Source organism: Gopherus evgoodei, chromosome 3, assembly GCF_007399415.2.
Source record: "Gopherus evgoodei ecotype Sinaloan lineage chromosome 3, rGopEvg1_v1.p, whole genome shotgun sequence".
Taxonomy (NCBI): Eukaryota; Metazoa; Chordata; order Testudines; family Testudinidae; genus Gopherus; species Gopherus evgoodei.
Window position 1 is genome coordinate 40,547,413 of NC_044324.1, and position 22,955 is coordinate 40,570,367.

At 45.8% G+C, this 22,955-nt stretch overlaps 1 protein-coding gene across 4 annotated transcripts in view; it reads right to left on the reverse strand.

The window, feature by feature from the left end:
• The window catches only part of ASAP2 (ArfGAP with SH3 domain, ankyrin repeat and PH domain 2), a 196,749-nt gene that overhangs the window by 115,583 nt on the left and 58,211 nt on the right, over positions 1-22,955 (reverse strand). For all 4 annotated transcript variants that reach the window (XM_030555465.1, XM_030555463.1, XM_030555464.1 and 1 more), the window contains exons 4-5: positions 8,890-8,964; positions 5,973-6,022 (exon numbers count right to left, since the gene is read on the reverse strand). In XM_030555465.1, coding sequence (XP_030411325.1) covers positions 5,973-6,022; positions 8,890-8,964 — 125 coding nt within the window. The remainder of the gene's footprint in view (positions 1-5,972; positions 6,023-8,889; positions 8,965-22,955) is intronic.

Consider the following 22,955-nt stretch of genomic DNA (forward strand, 5'->3'; position numbering starts at 1 on the left):
GATTTCTTTGATTACCTGCTCCATTATCTTCCCTGGCACAGAAGTTAAACTAACTGGTCTGTCGTTTCCTGGGTTGTTTTTATTCCCCTTTTTATAGATGGGCACTATATTTGCCCCCTTCCAGTCTTCTGGAATCTCCCCCATCTCCCATGATTTCCCAAAGATAATAGCTAGAGGCTCAGATACCTCCTCTATTAACTTCTTGAGTATTCTAGGATGCATTTCATCAGGCCCTGGTGACTTGCAGGCATCTAACTTTTCTAAGTGATTTTTTACTTGCTCTTTCCTTATTTTCTCTTCTAAACCTACCCTCTTCCCGTAAGCATTCACTATACTAGACATTCCTTCAGACTTCTCAGTGAAGACCGAAACAAAGAAGTCATTAAGCATCTCTGCCATTTCCAAGTCTCCCGTTACTGTTACCCCCTCCTCATTGAGCAGTGGGCCTTCCCTGTCCTTAGTCTTCCTCTTGCTTCTAATGTATTGATAAAAAGTCTTCTTGTTTCCCTTTATTCCCATAGCTAGTTTGAGTTCATTTTGTGCCTTTGCTTTTCTAATCTTGCCTCTGCATTCCTGTGTTATTTGCCTATATTCATCCTTCGTGATCTGACCTAGTTTCCATTTTTTATATGCCGCCTTTTTATTTTGTAGGTCACGCAAGATCTCAAGGGTAAGCCAAGGTGGTCTTTTGCCACATTTTCTATCTTTCCTAACCATCGGAATAACTTGCTTTTGGGCCCTTAATAGCGTCCCTTTGAAAAACTGCCAACTTTCCTCAGTTGTTTTTCCCCTCAGTCTTAATTCCCATGGGACCTTGCCTATCAGCTCTCTGAGCTTACCAAAATCCGCCTTCCTGAAATCCATTGTCTCTATTCTGCTGTACTCCTTTCTACCCTTCCTTAGAATTGCAAATTCTATGATTTCATGATCACTTTCACCCAAGCTTCCTTCTACTTTTAAATTCTCAACAAGTTCCTCATCTGGAGTACTGTGTCCAGTTTTGGGCCCTACACTAGAAGAAGGATGTGGAAAAACTGGAAAGAGTCCAGCAGAGGGCAACAAAAATTGTTAAGGAGCTGGAGCACATGACTTATGAGGATAGGCTGAGGAAACTGGGATTGTTTAGTCTGAAGAAGAGAAGAATGAGGGGGGGGATTTGATAGCTGCTTTCAACTACCTGAAAGGGGGTTCCAAAGAGGATGGATCAAGACCGTTACCAGTGGTAGCAGATGACAGAACAAGGAGTAACGGTCTCAAGTTGCAGTGAGGGAGGTTTAGGTTGGATATTAGGGAAAACTTTTTCACTAGGAGAGTGGTGAAGCACTGGAATGGGGTACCTAGGGAGGTGGTGGAATCTCCATCCTTAGAGGTTTTTAAGGTCAGGTTTGACAAAGCCCTGGCGGGATGATTTAGTTGGGGATTGGTTCTGCTTTGAGCAGGAGGTTGGACCAGATGACCTCCTGAGGTCCCTTCTAACCCTGATATTCTATGATTCTATGATTCATATTAAAATTGTTGGGAATGACACCTCCTGGATGTTGAATCTTCTAGAAAGCAGTCTCTATTGGGGCCACTTGCCCCTTCCTGTTGCTCCCCTTGTGAAGAACACAAGGGTATAAAAGGGAGGAGTAGTTTCAACTGCCTTTCAGTTCCTTCCCCAATTTTGGAATTCTTTAGCTGAGACGCCAAAAAAAGTGGGAAAAATGTGTGTAGACGTGAAGAATATGTAGAGATGACACACTTGAAGAACAACCTCCTTCTTCTTTTATATGTCTCTGTGTATTCCCACTTGTGGGAGATTAATGATTAGCACAGCACACTGGGAAGGTAGGCTGAGGATTTATAGGTGAACAAGAACTGCAAAACTGCCCAAACAGGCATCACCTCTGGATGGCAAATCAAGAAAGTATTAGAAGAGTCCACAATTTCAATCTCTACCAGATCAGACCTCAATGAGGGACAAATCTTTGCTTCAAGGACATACAGAGCTTAAAGTAGCAGCTCTGTAAATCTATGAAAACTGCTGCCTTTGAATTAGCTGAATACCTACCAATATAGTCAGAAGAATGAACACCTGGGAAGACAAAAGGGTCTAAGAGCTAGCTAAGATATTTGTGCAGTTGTACAAGAACACAGTTCGAAGAATTTGCCTGTACATAGTTTCCCTTCCCCTCTTCGGCAAATCAGTCTTTGGTCCAAGGGAGAGAATCTTGTAGACCAAATACATAGTTTTCAACTCCAGAATCCTACAGAATTCACAAGTCTAGAAATGATTGGAGAACACGGTGCAGATCCCAAGCCACCACCTGGAAATATTAATTTAGATGGAAAGGGAGAAGAGAAAGGAATTCCTTTACAAGCACGTGTAATCTTCACCTTCTGTATCTTGAATGACTTAAGACATAAGTGGCTCAGGTATAAGTAGTGCCAAGACAGGATAGTTGTAATCAGTCTTAAGGAGGCCACAGATGTAACCTGGAAAAAGGTATATCACAGTTACAGTGTAAAAGGAACCTGTCTGTGGACCAAAGTCTAGATACAGACACAAATGCATGAAGGGCCTGATGTCTGAAACAATCATGTCAGGATAGCAAAAACACTGTGCTGTTTAAATAGGAAATAATCTTGTGGATACCCCTGATTAGTTGGACTAATAATACAAGGTTGGAGCTAATCCTGTAGAAAGAGGCAATTTTATACCAATGTCACTATGCAGATAACAATTTTCATGTGCTGAGCGACCAAGGAATAGCACTACAAACCAACAATTCCAAGCAACCAATGTTTTCAATCTCAGTTGATAATCCCAAATTTACAAGTTGAAGTGCTTTCGCACTGAGCATTGTCACGACTTGCAGATTCAAGCTCAGGTAAATTTACAAAAATATGAAAACACTTTTGAGCTGCACCTGAAACAAATAGCCTGTAATGTTCAAACTGAGGAGGAAAATCCAAAGTCTTTCTGGCACTGCAGTAGAATAAGCTCCAGGACTAAAGCATCAGAAACATGGCATTAGAAGGCCCAATTCAACCTGAATTGAGTCCTTTGTTATCAAGGGAGTGTGGTCCCAGCAGCAGCTGCCAAAATTTTTTTTTATTATTGATGTATTTATTTGTTTTAAACTGCTGCTCTTTGAAGCTTGGGGGATATCAACATATAATTGATCGTACAGTGATTCACCATCACAATATTAGAGTGGACTTTAGAGCAGCTCTTTATAGCCTGTCTCCCAAAACAAAGCATTGAAACTAAAATTTGAAACCTACATGTCTCTAGGCAGTAACAGTCTTGGACAGTTTCAAAATTAGGCCATCAGCACCAGCTTTGAGATCTGAGTCACTTTCAGAACCACTAAGTGTTGTGACACTGAAGGAGACATCATAGGCACTGGAGCTACCTCAGTCTCAGCATGGGAAACGTTTTTTCAAGATTTCAGAACCAAGGATGTCTTGGAACTCAAGAACATGTTGGTTAGGGAACCCAGCTGAAGAATTCTGTAGCTGACTAAGGCCATTCTGTGTCCTCCTCAGAACTGTCGGCCTGAAAATTTGTCAGTTCTACTGATTTCATCTAGAGGGACTCCCACAAAAGGAATGCCTAGAGCCTCAGTCAACTATGACTGAGGACTCTGGGAGTAAACCACCATCTATGAACAGTTTAACATGCAACTATGCATCTGACAACTGGAGAAACTCTGGGGCACAATGCCAACATTTAGGGATCAGGAGACTATGGTGCCACCTATAAAAACCAAAACCAATGATGTCAGGTTCTCAGAACCTGTCTCAGTCCATCTGTGAACCACTTATGTTAGACAGCATCACAGCATCAGATTCTCCTGATCCTGTGTTGCTGGATATTCAATATTGGACTGCTCAGTATAGAGTTGATGGTGCCAGAAAATGAAGGGTGCTGGATATTTGGACTCAAACTCAGCTACCCATGACAAATCAGGCAACCTTAGTGATGCTGAAATAAGGTATAACACCCCTTTAATAAGTGGCACGTCAGAGAAGTCAGTTGTGCTGGCACTGGACTTGGCCAAATCCACCAAACTCGGTATCATTGATACTAACCACTAAATCACTGTAACAAATGGTTTACCCACAATAACAGAGGTGGAGTCTAGGCACTGAGTTATGTTGACTCAGATGGATCTTATGGCCATTTCAGTTGGATACATAACGTCAACTAAGGTCAGCTTTAGTGACACTTATACTCAGCACCATGCCATGTCAAGAAACTGGCTTACCGGAGTAAATTGTGCCAGATCCACTGCACTTGACTCAGTTGACCCAAAGGATCTGGGGACCTAACTCCAGTTATACCAGGGGTAGGCTACCTATGGCACACGTGCCGAAGGCGGCACGCAAGCGGATTTTCAGTGGCACTCACACTGCCTGGGTCCTGGCCACCAGTCCAGAGGGCTCTGCATTTTAATTTAATTTTAAATTAAGCTTCTTAAACATTTTAAAAACCTTATTTACTTTACATAAAACAATAGTTTAATTATATATTATAGACTTATGGAAAGAGACTGTCTAAATGTTAAAATGTATTACTGGCACGCGGAACCTTAAATTAGAGTGAAGAAATGAAGACAAGGCACACCACTTCTGAAAGATTGCCGACTCCTGAGTTATACTGATTCTGATCCACTTCAAGCACATGGTATACCTACCAACAGTATCAAAATCTTGGCACCAGATTCCGACAACACAGACGGTAGTGGGAATGATACTACCATGGACAACATGCAGTATAAATGTAGCCACATGGGTCCCAGAATATTAGAGAGACTAGGTGGGTGAGGTAACACATTTACTGGACCAACTTTTGTTGGTAAGAGAGAAGTTTTCAACCCAGACAGAGCTCTGTGTGGCCTGAAAGCTTGACTCTCTCACCAATAGAAGTTGGTCCAAAAAAAGATATTACTTCACCAACCCTGTCTCTCTGTTTCAACAAGTGGGTCCATGGCGCTGGATAATAGCCACTGGATGGATCTGGGGGTGCCCATAGTGTTGGAATCTCAGCACTGAACAAGGTCAACCTCAGTGTCATATCAGCAATGATGGAATGTCAGCATCAAATGATGTCACTCCAAAGGGGTCCGGAAACCACAGTGCCAAGTCAACTACCAGAATTTCAGTGCCAGGCCCAGTCAGATAAGAAAGGGAGAAGGACGTAATTAAGCCAGGCACAGAGCCACTTGGGCTAGCAGATGTCCAGAGCTGATGCTGGACTTACATATTTCCAGATTTAGTTGACTGGGCTTGTGAAATCCTGTCCCACCCCACAATAATCAATAGGGGTGCAAGAGGCATCCTTCCCACTTCTCTGGACTGCTCAGACTCAAAATAACAAAGGTGGTGTGAGTCTGGCATGGCTAAGTAAATAAACTGTATGAAATGACTAACAATCAAACTAACTAAACTGAAAATGGTCCATGAAAAGGAAGGAGGAGGCAGGAAAATAAAAAAAGACAAATGCTAAGGACACTATATGCAATCCAAGTTCACTGCACCTTTAATAGTTTAAGAAGGAATTAAAGGGAGGTTGGAGCCACTTGTTCTTTTATACCCTCAGAACCCTCCACCAGGGGAGGGAGAAAGGGGGCAAGTGGACCCCAGTGGACACTGTTCTCTAGAAGATTCCACAGCTCAACACCAGGAGGCACTCAAAGAACAGTACCTCTCCCCATATGCAGTGAAGAGGGTAATAAAGGTGGACTGGGAACATTATTAAGCACATAAGCTTACCAAAAATGGAACAATTAACTTAATTCATAAGTTATATTATCAACTACAGAATTCTAAAATAATTTTTCCATTGATTAGTATTGTGCACATGCCTTGAAAGAAATTATGCTCAGGATCTGAAGTGGGGCTCGAGGTGTTACAATAACATAAACCACCACCACCTCTACATTTCAAATTATGCTCTACACTTTTATTAAGAAGGAAATACATACACTTTTGTTTCGTAGTCCTTCCAAGCCTTATCAAAAGGTTTTTTCAGATCCTGTCAACATAGGAAAAAGACATTAAACATGGCTAAGTATTTGCTACAAAAACGCAGTAGATCTAATCACCCAGGCCCAGGCACTGTTGTGAGTGCTCAATACAGGACTGACAGGGAACAAGAAGCCCTTCCTCTTCCCCTCCCCCTTTGTGCAGGTCACATAAGAGCTGGGCAAAAAGAGATCAGGTGTGTGTAAGGACTACTTCCTAACTACTACTCCAAGAGTGCACAGCTGCATGCAGAACAGATTATGATGCAGCCTTCAAAAAAAAAAAAAACACCCTAACATGTGGCAGTGTGCATGCTCCACCTGCATGCTGCATAGCTCAGAAAGGCATCTGGCCTCTAAAACTTCCCTTGAGGCAATTCAGCTCTGCACCACCTGAAAGTCTTTTGCCTAAATGGTACAATCAAGTCTTTACTAAAGACTTAGTCATTTGATTTCAGTGGGAATAGGATTGGGCCCTATTGGCCCAAATCCTGCATCCTAACTCAGATGTAGAATTTCCCTGGACTTAAAGAAGAGCAAACTAGAGAATTTGGCTCTGAGCACAAGATAACTTGGATAAGTGCTTATTTTTACAAGGCATTCCATTGTTTTATTAACATCTAATTTGCTCGGTGATTGACGTTCTATTACATGATTAGAGAGATGAGCCCACTATAGATCAAATAACATTACTAACTACCAAAATTAGAAAAAAAACTGATAATAAATAGCAGGAACCACACACTTCCTTAAAACAATTATTTATTAATTCAATATTCATAATTATTCACTTAAGCCTCAGACCAACCCAACAGCATTGTAAAGACTGAGGGCCCAGTCCTCCAAATACTTAGCATCAATGACACTACTCATACAAGTAATGCTACTCCCTTTCACAAACGTTTGGAGGACTGCTTAGGAAACCATCAGCATAGCACTTGCAAATCATTATAGAACAAAGACAACATTTTCTTTTTTACTCTGCTGCATTTCTACTTTCTCCTTTTTTTAACCTGTTTATAACATTAACAGAACCAACATATACAGCAGAGTGCATTGTAATAAACTGATTTTGCACTTGAACAAACACCAAATCAAAGGTGAGGCATGAAAAAGCAACGTACTGCTATGCACAAGATCCTGAACTATATGAATCTTGTCTCATTTGTTTGTGCAGGTTAGTCGTGAAAATAAAAATCAAATTATTTCATCTTATTAAACATATCCAAATATTACACTGAAATGGAATGGTCTCAGGCCGTCAAGAATATAGGGATACAAGAAAGTCTCTTGTCCTCACATTAACACCCTGATTCTGCAGCACGCTTAACTTTATGTATCGTGAGTAGTTCCATTGTCAGTTGGACCAACTACACACAATGCATAAGGTTAAAACACTTGCTAAGTCTTTGAAGGATTGGGACCTCGGATCTCTGTCTCAATTCAGTTATGAAAGGAGGAAAACAAAAATATGCTGCAGTTATTGACTTGTTGTGCAGGAATGAGTTAGAAAGAGGTAAAAGGGGGAGGAAAAGCTGAGGTAACTAGAAGGAAGATAAAGGGTCTGACCATTTTTGTCTATTTTTTTTTTTTAAAGAAGCATTTTACCTTTCTGCAGTTTACAGCCTATTTTGTAGGATTTTTGTTCTGTTTTTTCTCCCTTTAATTTAAAAATTTCAGAACAATTGCTTCCAGTTGCTTCCTCATTGTTCACTAATAACCAGACCCTAAGCTAAAAAAAACTCCTAGGCCATTGGCTTAGAAATTTGTTATAAAAAACGCATCAGCATTAGGGTTCTAAGTTTATTCAACTCAGGACACAGTTATTACCTCAAGCAGGACTCATTCAGACAATATTATTATAACATTTTTCAGCTACTGGTTTAAATTCTATATTTATTCATGTTAAAGAAAAAAGTTTCACTTACTCAAGTGTAAAGCTCCGAATAAATTTACAGTGCTATATAATGTTAATAGTAATTCTTTTAAACTAAACACAAGTTCTTAAGCATCTCTCTCCACATATTTTACCTGAGCTCTGTACAATCCTTGCAATCTTCTACCACAGCTTCAAGATTATTACACCTTCTGAAGGAACTTTGTCCTTTGGTTTTGTAGTTATCTACACACTGTACTATAGCTAAGCCACAAGGGCAAAGAAGTAACTCAGTTCACAGCTGATGTCAAGGGCATCCCTTAGGACGTGGCTACGCTGGACAGCTGTAGCGCTGGTGGTGGGTTTACAGCCCTGCAACTTACTCACTGTCCACACTTGCAAGGCACATACAGCGCTGCATCTCCCTGGCTGCAGCACTGGCTGTACTCCTGCTCTGCCTGGGGTATAACAATTGCAGCGCTGGTGATGCAGTGCTGCTCCTCCAGTGTGGCCACCAAAAGCGCTGTAATTGGCCTCCAGAGGTATTTGGAGGTATCCCAGAATGCCTGTTCAGCCACTCCCAACAGCGCTGCAAGTGCTGCAAATGTGGCCACACTGCAGCACTGGTAGCTGTCAGTTTGGCCACACTGCAGCACTTTCCCTACACAGCTGTACGAAGACAGCTGTAACTCCCAGTGCTGTACAGCTGCAAGTGTAGCCATACCCTTAGTTACCAGGTAGTGAAGTAGTATACTAGCATATGGGGGTAGCTATGTTAGTCTGTATCCACAAAAACAACAAGGAGTCCGGTGGCATGTTAAAGACTAACAGATTTATTTGGGCATAAGCTTCTGTGGGTAAAAACCTCACTTCTTCAGATGCATGGAGTGAAATACATATTGGCATATGTATTTTTTCAACTAAAATTAAATTGGTACATTAGCCATATATATTTGTATTTATAAATAACTTTATAAAAACAGAAATAAATGATTACCATACCCCTTTTACTCCTTTTAGGTCTCCCTTAAGCAAACTGTCCAGTGGGAAAGTGATTATGTTGTTCATATTCTGAATCTGTAACAAAAATTTAAGTTACGCTTTAGTTAAAGATTTTTAACATACTATAATGAAAAATGTACGCTCTTTGGCTTCACTCAAATATTTGAAAAGTTTTAATTTCTCTTCTAATACTGTTTAATAAGTATTTATTAGTACAACCAATAATCAAAGATACATGCAATATGACTGAACCTTAGAACACATATCTGCGAACACTACCAAACATACAAAGTGTCTGCAGCTGGGACGGCAGTAAGCACAACATCCAGCAGAGATTGCAAAATGAGTCCATTAATTGTCTGTTTAAATTATAATAATATAATTTTTTCTACGTTTAATATATTTCAGCCTATTATTGCTGACCATCTATTTTCCAGTCTCTTAAACCACATCAGTATAGACTTATGTGTATGCTTAACTTTAAGTACAGGAGCAGTCCCACTGAACTCAATGGAACTATTTAACACGTATAATCAAACATACATATCAAATCTTTGCAGGACCAAGACCTTACAGATTATCAATTTAACATGAGAGACTGTCACCCTTACTCATGCTGATTAGTGCCTTATGCTGCAGTAATTCCTATTTATATTGCTGGGAATACTAACAGAGTAAGGTACTATCCAACAGAGCCCTCGTCCAGACTAACCCGCGGCATCGGCGGGTTAAAATCGATTGCTCGGGGATCGATATATCGCGTCTAGTCTGGACGCGGTGTATCGATCCCCGAGCGCGCTTACATCGATTCCGAAACTCCATCAATCCGAACGGAGTTCCGGAATCGACCCGGAGAGCCGCGGACATCGATGGAGCGCCGTCCAGACTGGTGAGTACCTCGATTTTAGAAATTCGACTTCAGCTACGTTATTCTCGTAGCTGAAGTTGCGTATCTAAAATCGATTTTAATTCCTAGTCTGGACGTGGCCATAAAGGAGGCAGAATCTAGCCCTTTGAAGACTGCTGCTTGGATATAACATGCATTCTTGAAGGAGTAGATTTTCAAGGAAGCATGCAAGAACAATTTAATTTTTAAACAGAAAAAATATTAATTTTGGAAAAGGTACTAAAGATTTTATGATGACGTAACATTTAAAATAAGCAAAATATCACAGGGAGAAAAAATCATTTCATTTAGAAAGAAAGGAGAAAAGACAGCACAATTTTGGATTTAAATACTATACCTTTAGTCACATTCACATAACATTTTGATTAAACAAAATAATTAAAGCAAGAAATAATGCTGTATGACCATGTGTAGCAGATATCAGTAAACCTCTATAAAGTGTTTCATCTTATCATATGATTCAGGCACTGTGTTCAAGCTGTGGGCACTATGTTAAATTTTAACTTAGTACAAATATACATATTGCATTGAGAGTAAGAGATGGTGTAACACAACTGCATCAATGAAAAAGATTAATTTATGTTAACATATGAAGAATTTTTTAAGGGAAGATTTCCCCACCCCATCCTCCACCCACAGAAACCAGGCAACGCACAGAAATGTGTACAATGGGTGGGATTTTCAGAAGTGCTCAGTGTATACAAAGAACTTTATATCACCTAATATCAAATCCTACAGTCACTTAAGCAGTGCTAACAATCTCTCAAGAGAGTCCCATCTAGTTTTCTGCAGCCAGAAAGAGGAAGATGCAAACAGGAACCTCAAGAAAGGAGTCTGAAGCAACATAATTGCAGAGAAAGGATTCATTTCCAGCCCAGAACAGTACATATCAAGAGTTACCATCTAATGGCTCGTTGGTGGCTTAAGTGAAATGATCTCAGCGGTCCCAATACTGTCCTCAGAGGGCAGCTATGCATGTAAAAAAAAATCATCATCGACACACTTGACACTTACTGATATAAGCCTCAGAAGAGAGGCCAAAGGGTAATTAGGCCTGGAGATATGACTATACCCTCAACCCTAAAGATGGTTTCTTCACAGGGGGGGATGAGGTACATTGGTGGCAGCACACACATTTTCACTTGACCAATCACATTGCACCTTTTCAGTAGATAGAGGTCATTTAGTCTCAATGACTCAGAAGCAGTCTCTTTTTATGTAAATTAATTTCACATGAAAAATAAAAATTGGTAGCAGTAATGTTTTTACATGGATTAGGGACACAGAGCTGAAAATGATTTGTCTGCTCCACACTGACTGCTAAGTCATGGTTAGCATTCCATTATCTACACATCAACATAATTGTGTTCAAACATGATGAAAGGGGAGGCTACTTACCTGTAAACTGGATGTGTGGTACCTATCTATGTTCCACTGAGAGTTAAACATGCACATCATGTGTTCGGAGCTGGAGAATTTGAAAGTTGCGTCCATTGGTCCAACTGCCTCTCCAGTTCCTTCTCCACCATGAATCAAGTGAGATCAAAAGCAGAAGGGAGAGAGAGCAGGTAGTGTAATACAGATAGGGATCACACATGTTGAAGAACTTCCAGTTACAGGTAAGTAACCTTCCATTCTTCTTCGAGAAATGGTCCCTACTGTATTACACTTCAAGTGACTGACAAAAAGTACCTAAGTAGGATGAGGGTGCGAGCGTATAGATGGTAGGGCTGAGCAGAGTACCACAATTCCAAAGGTGGCATCAGCAGAAGAGTCCTGGCACCAAGGCATGTCTGGCAAATGCGTGAATGAAGCCTCTTGTGGCTGCTTTACAGATATCCAGGAGAAGGGGGGAGGTATAGCTCAGTGGTTTGAGCATTGGCCTGCTAAACCCAGGATTGTGAGCTCAATCCTTGGGGGGGCCGTTTAGGTGATTGGGGTAAAAATCTGTCTGGGAATTGGTCCTGCTTTGAGCAGAGGGTTGGACTAGATGACCTCCTGAGGTCCCTTCCAACCTTGATATTCTATTCTATGATAAGTACCTCCTGAAGAGATGCCACAGTTGTGGCTTGCTCTCTGGTGGAATGACTCTTATACAAGAGCAGATGGGAGAGGAGGTTCGACAGCTGATAGAGTAGATTGCAAACACAGATCCATTTGGAGATTCTTTGGGTGGAGATGACATGTCCTCTGACTCTTTCTACTATGATGATGAAGTGTCTCAGGGATTTTCTGATCAGGTTTTGTGCCCTGAAGCTAAAAGGCCAAGGCCTGCCAAATGTTGAGGGAGTGGAGTCTTCGTTCCTCTGTGGAAGCATGTGGTTTTGGGAAGAAGAGCACACAGGTTAATCAATTGGTTATGGTGAAATTCCACAACTAGTTGGGGCTGAATTTGGGACGTAGACACAAAGAAACCTTATCCTTATGGAACATAGTGAACAGAGGATCTGCCATCATCGCTCCAAGTTTGCCAACCTCTTTAGCTGGGGTGATGGTTACAAGGAAAGCGACCTTCATGGAAAGAAGAGACATGAAGCAAGAAACCAAAAGGATCAAAGGCCCAGAGGGGTGGGGGTGAGGTTGTGAGTACTGAGAGAACAAACTTTAGGTCTCACTGGGTAGTCGGCTTCTGAATATGAGGGAACATTCTTATTAGGCCTTTCTACTCCAGAATTTATTGGTGCAAAGATTGAGAAGCCCTGAGAAGGTAGATGGAATGAACTGATTGCCGCCAAGTGGACTCAGAAGGAGCTGACGGACAAAACTGTTGTCTTCAAAGATAAGACCCAGTCCAAGATGAGAAGCATATTTGTATTTCTGGAGAATGCCACTTTGATAGGCACAAGAAGAAAAGCACTTCCAATTAATTAGGTAACATTTTCTAGTAGAGTCCCTTCTGCTATTAGAGAGGATGTCTGATATGACTATGGAGCATGAATGTTCTAAGGATGATGCCCCATCCAGATACCACACCCTGAGACGGAGAGAACATGGATCAAGGTGCCTCATCTTCCCATTTCTCTGGGTCAGGGGCTCAGGAAGTGTTGGGAGGATGATTGGTGGTCGAGATGACATGCGTAGGAGGTTGAGAAAAAGACAGTTACTCACCTTTGTAACTGTTGTTCTTGGAGATGTGTTGCTCATATCCATCCCAATTAGATGTGCGCGCACTGCATGCACGATTATCAAAAGATTTTTACCTTAGTAACACTCGGTGGGTAAGCCGAGGCAACCCCTGGAGTGGTGCCCTTATGGCACTGGATATATGCCCCTGCCGACTCAGCGCCCCCTCAGTTCCTTCTTGCTGGCTACTATGACAGAGGGGAAGTGGGGTGGGTTTAGAATGGATATGAGCAACACATCTCAAAGAAAAACAGTTACATAAGTGAGTAACCGTGTTTTCTTCTTCGAGTGCTTGCTCTTATCAATTCCAGTTAGGTGACTCCCAAGCCTTACCTAGGCAGTGGGGTCGGAGTGAGATGTCGCGGTGTGAAGGACTGCTGAACCAAACACAGCATCACCCCTGGACTGCTGCACTATTGCACAGTGGGAAGCGAAGGTATGTACTGATGACCAAGTTGCTGCCCTACAGATCTTCTGTACGGGCACGTGAGCCAGGAAGGTGGAGGACGAAGCTTGAGCCCTAGTAGAGTCGGCAGTAAGGTGCATAGTTGGGACACCAGCCAAGTCATAGCATGCACGGATGCATGATGTAATCCAGGACGAGATGCTCTGTGTGGAGACCAGGAGCCCCTTCATCCAGTCTGCCACCACTACAAACAGCTGGGTCATCCTCCTAAAGGGTTTTGTTCGTTCGATGTAAAAGGCAAAGGCCCTGTGAACATCTAGGGAATGCAGCTGTTGCGCTCGTTGAGAAGCGTGCGGCTTCTGGTAGAAGACCGGAAGGAAGATGTTGACATGGAAGGCAGATACCACCTTAGGAAGGAAGGCAGGGTGTGGTCGCAGCTGTACCTTGTCCTTATGAAACGCTGTATACGGTGGGTCCGACGTGAGGGCTCGAAGTTCCAACACGTCTCGCTGAAGTGATAGCGACAAGGAAAGCTATTTTCCAGAAAAGGTACAGAAGCGAGTAAGTGGCCATCGACTCAAATGAGGCACCCATGAGCCTGGTTAGGACCAGGCTGAGGACCCACGTATGGGCCGGATGCTGAATTTGCGGGTACAGATGTTCCAATCCCTTGAGGAACCTGCTGACCATGGGATTGGAGAAAACCAAGCACCCGTTTTTGCCCAGGTGGAAGGCTGAAATTGCTGTTCGTTGTACTCTGATGGATGAAACTACTAGGCCTTGCTGTTTCAAGGACAAGAGATAATCTAGGATGGTAGGTACTGGCACCTCCAGAGGGGCAGTATTGCTCAGGGCACACCAGCAGGAGAAACGCTTCCACTTGGCCAGATACGTGGACCTAGTAGAGGGATTTCTGCTACCCAAGAGTACATGCTGCACCGAGCGGGAGCAACGCAGTTCAGATTGAGTTAGCCATACAGCATCCATGCTGTGAGATGGAGGCACTGCAGGTTCGGATGACAAAGTCGGCCATGCTCCTGAATGATCAGGTCCGGCCACAACGAGAGTGGAAGTGGTGTGGTCACCAACAGATCGAGGAGAGTGGTGTACCAATGTTACCTGGGCCACGCCAGGGCGATCAAGATTAAGCGGGCCTTGTCTCTTCGCAATTTGAGAAGGACCTTGTGGACCAATGGGAATGGAGGAAAGGCGCAGAGCAGATGGTCTTTCTCTGGGTCGGCTGCAAAGTGAACTTTTTGACATTGTACAGCAGGCCCAGCTGTCTGAACAAGCACATGGTGAACTGAACATGGGATTGCACCTGGAGCTCGGATCGACCCCAAATGAGCCAGTCGTTGAGGTACGAAAACACTTGGATCCGATGTCGATGGAGCGAGGCAGCTGTGACAGCCATACACTTTGTAAATAGCCTTGGTGCCATGGACAGGCCAAAGGGGAGGCTGGAAGTGTCATTGACTGACCACAAAGCGTAGGAAGTGCCTGTGCGGCGGTTAGATTGCTATGTGGAAGTATGCGTCCCCCCATCGAGGGCAGCGTACCAGCCTCCAGGAAAGAGATAATAGTCCCCAGGGAAACCATGTGGAACTTCAACTTTCCCATAAATTCGTTGAGTCTGCGCAGGTCCAGAATGGGCTGTAGTCTCCCCTTTATTTTGGAGATTAGGAAGTAGCAGGAGTAAAACACCCTGCCCCTCAGATCCCTTGGAACCACCTCTATAGCTCCGATAGCCAGGAGCGTCTGCACCTCCTGTAGAAGGAGCTGCTCGTGAGAGGGGTCCCTGAAGAGGGACGGGAAGGGGGGACAAAACAAATTGAAGTCAGTATCCACTTTCCACAGTGCGTAGGACCCAGCGATCTGACGTTATGCGGGACCATGCAAGGAGGAAATAGGAGAGGCAGTTGGTGAAAGGTGGGGAAGGATCCTGTAAGGAAACTGGTGCTCCGCCCTCAGGCACACCTTCAAAAGTTTTGTTTGGGCCCTGCCAATGGTTTGGGAGGGTGGGGAGGGGGCCTGGTTCTGGCCTGTCTGAGGACCAGATTGCCTCTTCCTACCACCACGGCTGCATCTTCTAGAAAAGTCCTGTCTCGGCCGGGGGTTAGGATAGGTGCACTGCAGTTGGGGTCGGAAGGGCCTACGCTGCATCACCGGGGTATGCATGCCTAAAGAGCACATGATATCCTGGTTATCCTTCAGACTCTTGGAGTCAGTAGTCAGTTTTTTCTCAAAATAACCCCTGGCCATCAAAGAGCAGGTCCTGAATTGTTTGTTGCAGCTCCAGTGGAAGACCAGACACCTGCAGCCACGAGATATGGCGCATAGCTACGCCCAAGGCTAGAGTCCTAGCTGCCGAGACTGCCGCATCTATCGAAGCCTGCAAGGATGTCCTGGCTACTTTCATGCCCTCCTCTAGCAAGCCCCTGAACTCCTCCCTAGACTCCTGAGGAACCAGCTCTTTGAACTTTCCCATCGAGTTCCAGGTATTATAATTATAACAGCTCAAGAGGACCTGCTGGTTGTAAGGCGCCAGACTAATAGATCTTGCGCCCGAATAAATCCAGGCATCTAGTGGAGCTTGTTGACCATATCTTTCCCTCTCATTAACGGACTGTACTCATAGTCTTTGGAGGGGACCAAGTACTTCCTCTCCACCCCCTTGGCAGTGTGAGGAATAGACGCCGGAGACTGCCAGATTGTATTGGCATTAGCCTGGATGGTCCTAATAAAGGGCAAGGCTATACGTGTGGGGGCATCAGCAGATAAAATGTCCACCACCAGATCCTCGACCTCAACCACCTCCTCCACCTGGAGGTTCATGTTTTGTGCCACCCTATGAAGCAAGTATTGGTGCACACGGAGGTCTATAGGTGGTGGGCCAGAGGAGGATGTGCCCATCACCACTTCATCAGAGGAGGACACACCTGGGACTAAAGGGTCCTGGGGCAAGTTCTGCTGGGAGGGGGGGTCCAGTTGCCCTAGGTCCATCACGCTAGGGGGATGGGCCTGAGCTGAGGGTAGGGCCATCACCTCCGAGCCCCTGGGGGGGCGGGGGCAACTGACAGTGGCCTCCGGGACCCAAGGTTCTGAGTGGGCAGAACAAGAAGCTCCAGATGGGACACATTGGTCCTGATGGTATGCCCAAGATGTCCAAAAGGACCATTGTGGGGGTCCCTGAGCAGGATCCTGCACCTCTTCGTGCCATTGGCTAGAGCTGTCCGCGTCTTGGTCATAGACACAGTAACCACTCTCCGCTTGGGGCAGGAAGGCCAAGGTGGAGCCGATCACTCATGCTGGGTTGCACTGTCATGCGTTGTTGGCCCATGCCACAGGGACAGAGATCAGCACCGCGGTCTCGAGCGGTACCGTGATCTGGACTGGGACTGACAGTCATATTGGTGCTGGGAGGTAGATCTGGACCTCGATGAAGATCTAAGTGTGGAGCGGCACCAGGAACGACTCCGAGGAGACTGGTGCCGGAATCGGTGCCGGGAGCTGGACCGGTACCAACTGTATCGGGAAGGAGATCTTCTTGAGGCGGAGCGGCGACACGAGTATGACCAGCGCAGAGATGGTGATTGGTGCTGGGACTGCGAGTAGTGCCGTGGAGGAGACCAGCACCTGGATTGGGACAGTGACCTGGACTGGGACCAAGATCGATGCTGACCCTTCTCACTCTGCGATGGAGGGCGCATCATGGAGGCCTTCCCTATCAATGGAACAGCCCGCACCGGTGGTATCGAAGTTTCTGTCGGTCCCGGCTCGGTGAGCGCAATCAGGTCGCGAGCAGTGGAGAAAGTCTCTGGGGTGGAAGGCAGGCCGAACTCAACCACGGTGTGCATGGGGAAGCTTATGAGCACCGGACTCAATGGAGCTTGGGGCGCCGGAATTGTTGGTGCCGGAGTTGGAGCCTTTATGGGGTGGTCTAGCACGGGACGCTACTCCAAGAGAGGCACAGGTGGTGCGGGTAACTGTGCAGGAGCAGCAGGTTGCTTGTGCTGCTTACTGGCTCCCAGAGACAGCGAGTGGTGCCACGCTGGTAATGGTGCCAGAGACATCCGGTGCCGGGAGTCTTTGCTGGTGCTCGAGGCACGCTTCGGACCAACGGCGCCAGGTCTCGGCGCAGGGCAGAGGGTGTTGGGCTAAGTGCCGCTTCCATGAGGAGCTGCTTCAAACAAAAGTGCCGCTCCTTTTTTGTCCAAGGCTTGAATGCCTTAAAAATGCAGCACTTATCTGGCTGATGGGATTCCTGTAGGCACTTCAGACAAGAGTCGTGGGAGTCTCCCGTAGGCATCGGCTTGAGGCAGGCTGAGCAGGGTTTGAAGCTCAGAGACCGAGGCATGACTCCGGTACCGGGAAGGAGAGAAGCCCCTTACCTCCAATTACTATATACACTAACTACTATTAACTACAACTACACTATAACAACTACCTACAGGTATAAATGAGCAAAGAGCTAGGGAAGTGGAGATCAGCTATGCTGCACTCCACAGTTCCAATGACCGTCACGGGCAGCAAGAAGGAACTGAGGGGAAGCTGGGTCGGCAGAGGCATATATCCAGCGCCATAAGGGTGCCACTCCAGGGGGCGCCTCAGCCAACCCACCGAGTGTTTCTAAGGTAAAAATCTTCCAACAGTCATGCATGCGGCGCACGCACACCTAATTGGAATCGATACGAGCAAGCACTCGAAGAAGAATCGGAGCTGTTTAGTCTAAAAGGGCCCAGGATCAGGATGACCCCGCTCTGTCCTGACAGATTCTGCATGGAACTTATGGCAGGAGTGGTTGCAGAGGGAAGGCACAGTTGAACTGATTTGACTAAGGAAAAAACAGAGCATCACTCTGGGAATGCCCTCTGCAGCAAAATGCAGTGCATTTTCTGTTTCAATTACTAATGCACCTGTTTCAGAGGCAGACTGCTTCTGAACACAGGGAGGTGGATCTCACTCCTCCCAGCTTGCTGATGTAGAAGACTGCTTGCAACTCCAGAATACTGATATGCATCCTGAGCTCTCGAGATGTCCAGGTACCTTATGCCATGTGTATGTTCATGTGGGCTCCTCAATATAATACGGATGTGTCCTAATAATGGTCCTGTCCGGAGAAGAAGGGTGAAAGGGGATGCCCATGCAGCAGAGGAGACACAACATTAACCAATTGCTGCCACGTTTGAAGGCAACAAAGGTGGAGTCTTGGAAAATGAGAGACGCAGATGCATGAGGCCATATGACCTAAGAGAGAAACATTACTTGACTGGTACTCAAGGGTTGTTTGTGATGTGAGCTATGATACTGTTCATGACCTAGAACCTGTCCTCTTGCCCAGATGAAGCCAGAGATTGTGCAAGGCATGAGAACACATTTTTCCATGTTTATGCTGACTCCTAGCAAGGAGAGGAGGTGCAGCATCACAGAAGTTGATGCACAAGCTTCCTGGCAGGACTTGCAGACAAGGTGCCAGTTGTTGAGGTAGGGAAAGACAACATGTCAGACATTGTTGTCTTAATCTGCTACTACCTTGGTAATATCTTTGTAAATACTCTGGGGGCAACTGCTATTCTGAAGGGATTACTCTGTACTGAAAATGGTCGGAGCCCGCTATGAATCTGAGGAAGTGTCTGTGGGCAGGATGAATGAACGTCCTTCATATCAAGAGCTGTAAACCACATGCCCTCTTCTAAAGATAGGTTTCTAGTGTGACCATGTGATACCTGAGTTTGCAAATGGAGCAGCTGAGATGGCAAAGGCTGAGAAAGGTCTTCAATCGCCTTTCTTTTTGGGGAAGTAAGTCAAGTAAAACCCTCTCCCTTGGTACTGAGGGGGGACATGTTCTATCGATCCTCGCTACAGTAAGGAGTTCACCTCTTGTTTGAATATACTCTCATGACAGTGGTATCCAAGGGGAGAGAAGAGAGGGAGAGTTTTCAAGGAGGTAGGGATGCAAACTATCATATAGCCACAGAGGATGACATTCAGCACCCCTTGTCCATTTTTGTTGCACTCAAGGTGCTGAAAAAGAGTGCCAGATGACCTCCCCAAATGGCATGTCAGAGTCAGGAGGTGCTGGGCTTAGTGTTTCACGGCTCTCAAGCTCCCATCAAAAACAACATTGAGCCAGATACTGAGACTGACACACACACAGCCTGTTGCAGAGGGTGTAGGGAAGCAGGACTTCTGAACCCTTTGTCTCTCATGTGGCGGTTCATAGGGCCTCTGATGGAAAAACTGCTGAACCACGTCTAGATCTGACAGATGAGCAGTGAGTATATCCTAGCAAGTAGAGGACAGCCCTGGAGTCCTCCAGGATATGGAAGGATCCATCTTCTGGCTGAAGAGGTGTGATTCACCAAATTCTGTATTATCTTCCTGGGAACCCTGACACACGGAGTCATGACCCCTTGCTCATGATGATGGCAGTAGCGATAGCTCTAGAGAAAAGTATGAGCAGCATCAACTGCAGACTGGAGAGTGGTCCTATAAGTTTGTCTCTGTCTATCAGAGCTTGAAAATGAGCTTTATTCTGTTGTAGAAAGCTGTAAACTCCACAAATAGGGCTAAATATGGTTTCCTCAACTATGCCATCAGAATCTGGTTATTGACTATTATGAACTGGAGGCTGGATTATTGACTATTATGAACTGGAGGCTGGATGTTAAGACCTTTCTTCCCAGCAGATCCAGGCATATGCCGTTTTCATCAGCGGGAATAGACCAGGGATATTGCTGACTAGCCCTTTCAGAAGCAGCACGGACTACCGGTGAGTTTGAAACTGCATGAGAGAATGAAAATTCCGCTCCTTTGACTGGCACATAATAATGCTTCTCCACTCTTTGCGGGGCAGGAGCACAGTTGGGCCTAGCCGGCTCCAGTATGGCTTCATTAATGGGAAGAGTTATACTATTGCGTCCAGATAAATGGAGGATGTCTAAGAGTTTGTGTTGGGAGTCCTGGATCTCCTCAAGAGGAATCTGAAACTCCCCAGCAACAGTGTGGAAAAGGTCCTGGAACTGCCTGAAGCCATCAGCGGGGGAGAGGGAAGGAGAAGAGAGGAGGACATGTAGGAGTCACTGCTTCGTCCAGGTATAAAGATGGCAATCTTGCTGTCGCTGGTGGAACTACTGGATCCATAGCATCAGGTTCCTCCTCCGTTGCATCTGAAGGCAGATCTGAGCCTCCCCTTAGAGGGGAGGCAAAAGGTGACTTTGTGGCATATTGGATAGACTCTGAAGTGAAGTACTGTCTCAAAGCCCACAGTAGAGCCAATGGAGGAGTCAACAGCTGGTCACGAGTGCCCCCATGGCATGGGGTACCAGAAGCTCTGAGTCAGAAGAGCTTGGTCCCAAACTGGCGCAGGTCTTTTGGGTGGTGGAGGACACACACGGTAAAGGGAGAAAGATTCATCGGGTGGTTCACAGTCTCACAATGAAAAGAAGGCTGATTCCAGTTCCAGTGGCGGTACCAAATGTGCTGTTGGAGGGGAGATGTATTCTGCAGCTGGGACAAGTGATTCCCTTGGAGGTGATATTATCTTCTTGGAGACAGATGGAGGAGGGGATTCCGGAACTGGGAAAGCAAACATGTCCCATGAGATGGCAATGGATTCATATCTCTCTGGTGTAAGAGGGGTTCTGCTTGTTCAAGCCATCAGACCCAGCAAGGAGGACGGTATTTGAAGTTGACAGAACTCGGTCCAGTACCAATGGAACCCATTTTGGGGCTTTCTTGTTATGTCTCTGAGATTTAGGACAGCTTAAGTCCTCATGGGCCGAGCAGATGGTCTTGCTTACAGTCGAATCCAGCCTCATTGAAGTAGATTTACAGGAAGACTTTGTCTCATGCTTATGAAAGTGCTTTCTGATGAGACACACCTCCATCCCATGAGGTCTGGGAAGACAGATTCTCCCACACCAGAGATGGACTTTGCAGCTGGAGGCACACTGCTTCCTGAATCATGCAGATGTAATGGGGGGGGGCGGGGGAGAAGAGTCCCCGCCCTGGGTCCAATTGGAGCCTCATGGCCTTCTCCATGAGGCATTTATGGAGACAAAGTTCCTGCCTTTATCGGGCACGCTGGGGAACAATCAGCAGATACCACATCTCGCTGAGACGTGGGCTTCCCCAATCCTCGCTGATTGAGAAGGATCATGGGCAGAAAGCACAGAGTTTGAAGCCTGGTGTCCTGGGTATAGTTTGGTACGCGAAAGGAATACAGGGCGTATGGGGGGGAAGGAGTCGCCTTGGGAGCCTAATCTAACACTAATAGATGTATAAATCACTAAAGTCTAAAAGCTATTACAACTGTTAGAGCTATTTACAAACTAAATCGTTCTTATTTTGCAGAATGAAGCCAAAGCTGCAGACACTGAAGGTTCCGACCCAGGCTAAGTGGCAGTGAGAAGGCACTGGACAGGCGATCGGTCCACTCCATCTTTTATCCCCTTAGACGGAGGCACGAGGTAAGCCAGAGTGTAAGTGTGTACCAATGGACAATACTTCCAAATTCTCCAGCTCCAGACATACAGTGTGCATGCATAACTCATGGGGGAATACAATAAGGACTATCACTTGAACAATTCTGCAACCCAGACAAATCCTTAAGGGATAAATGGAGAAATGTAATGAACATGAACCCCAGATACAGCTGAAGACTTCACAAGGAAAAATGAGACACAGAAAGGCTACCAGAGAAATCACGTATTTTTGTCAGGATTTTATCCTATGAAATATCACCATCATCCTACATTCAACCTAGCAAGCTATGCTTTCATAGTCTAAACCAGGGGTCACACCAACCGGTCGATCGTGATCAGCTGGACAATCCTGGAGGATCTCCCAGCTGATCGCAATCTCTGGCTGCGCAGCGGGGCTGCCGCTAAGACAGGCTCCCTGCCTGCCCCAGCCCCACTCCACTCCTGGAAGCAGCCAGTATGGTCCCGTGGTTCAGGGGCAGGGGTCTCCCTCCACACGCTGCTCCTGCCTGTAAGCACTGCCCCCACAGCTCCCATTGGCCAGGAATGGGGAGCTGTGCCCAATGGGAACTGCGGGAGCGGTGCTTGCAGAGATAGGCAGCGCACAGAGCCACATGCCACTTTCCCCGTCTCCAGGGGCTGCAGGGGTGCGTTCGCACTTTTCAGAAGTGGTGTGGGACTGAGGTAGGGAGGGAGCCTGCCTTACTGGCAGGCACGTGGCACCGCCAACCGGGATCAACTGGAGGTAAGTGCTGCCCGGCGGGAGGCCGCACACCAACCCCTGGCCCTGAGCCCCCTCCCGGAGCTAGCACCCCATCCCCCCTCCTGCACCCTGAACCTCAGCCCTGAGCCCCCTCCCAGAGCCAGCACCCTATCCCCCCTCCTGTACCCCCTCCCAGATCTCACATCCCCTCCTGCACCCCAACCCCCCGCCCCAGGCTCAGCCCAGAGCCCCCTACAAGATTCACCTTCTCACCACTGTATTCTTCAGTGAATCAAAACAGAAAACTCGTAGCAGAAACTAATATTTAAACAAAGAGCACAACAGAACAGTGACTGCCCTTCAAGACAGCTCTGACTGCTTTCATGAACAGTGCATAGGTACAATGATGTAGAAGAAAGAATCTATATGCAAGTATTTCTAGTT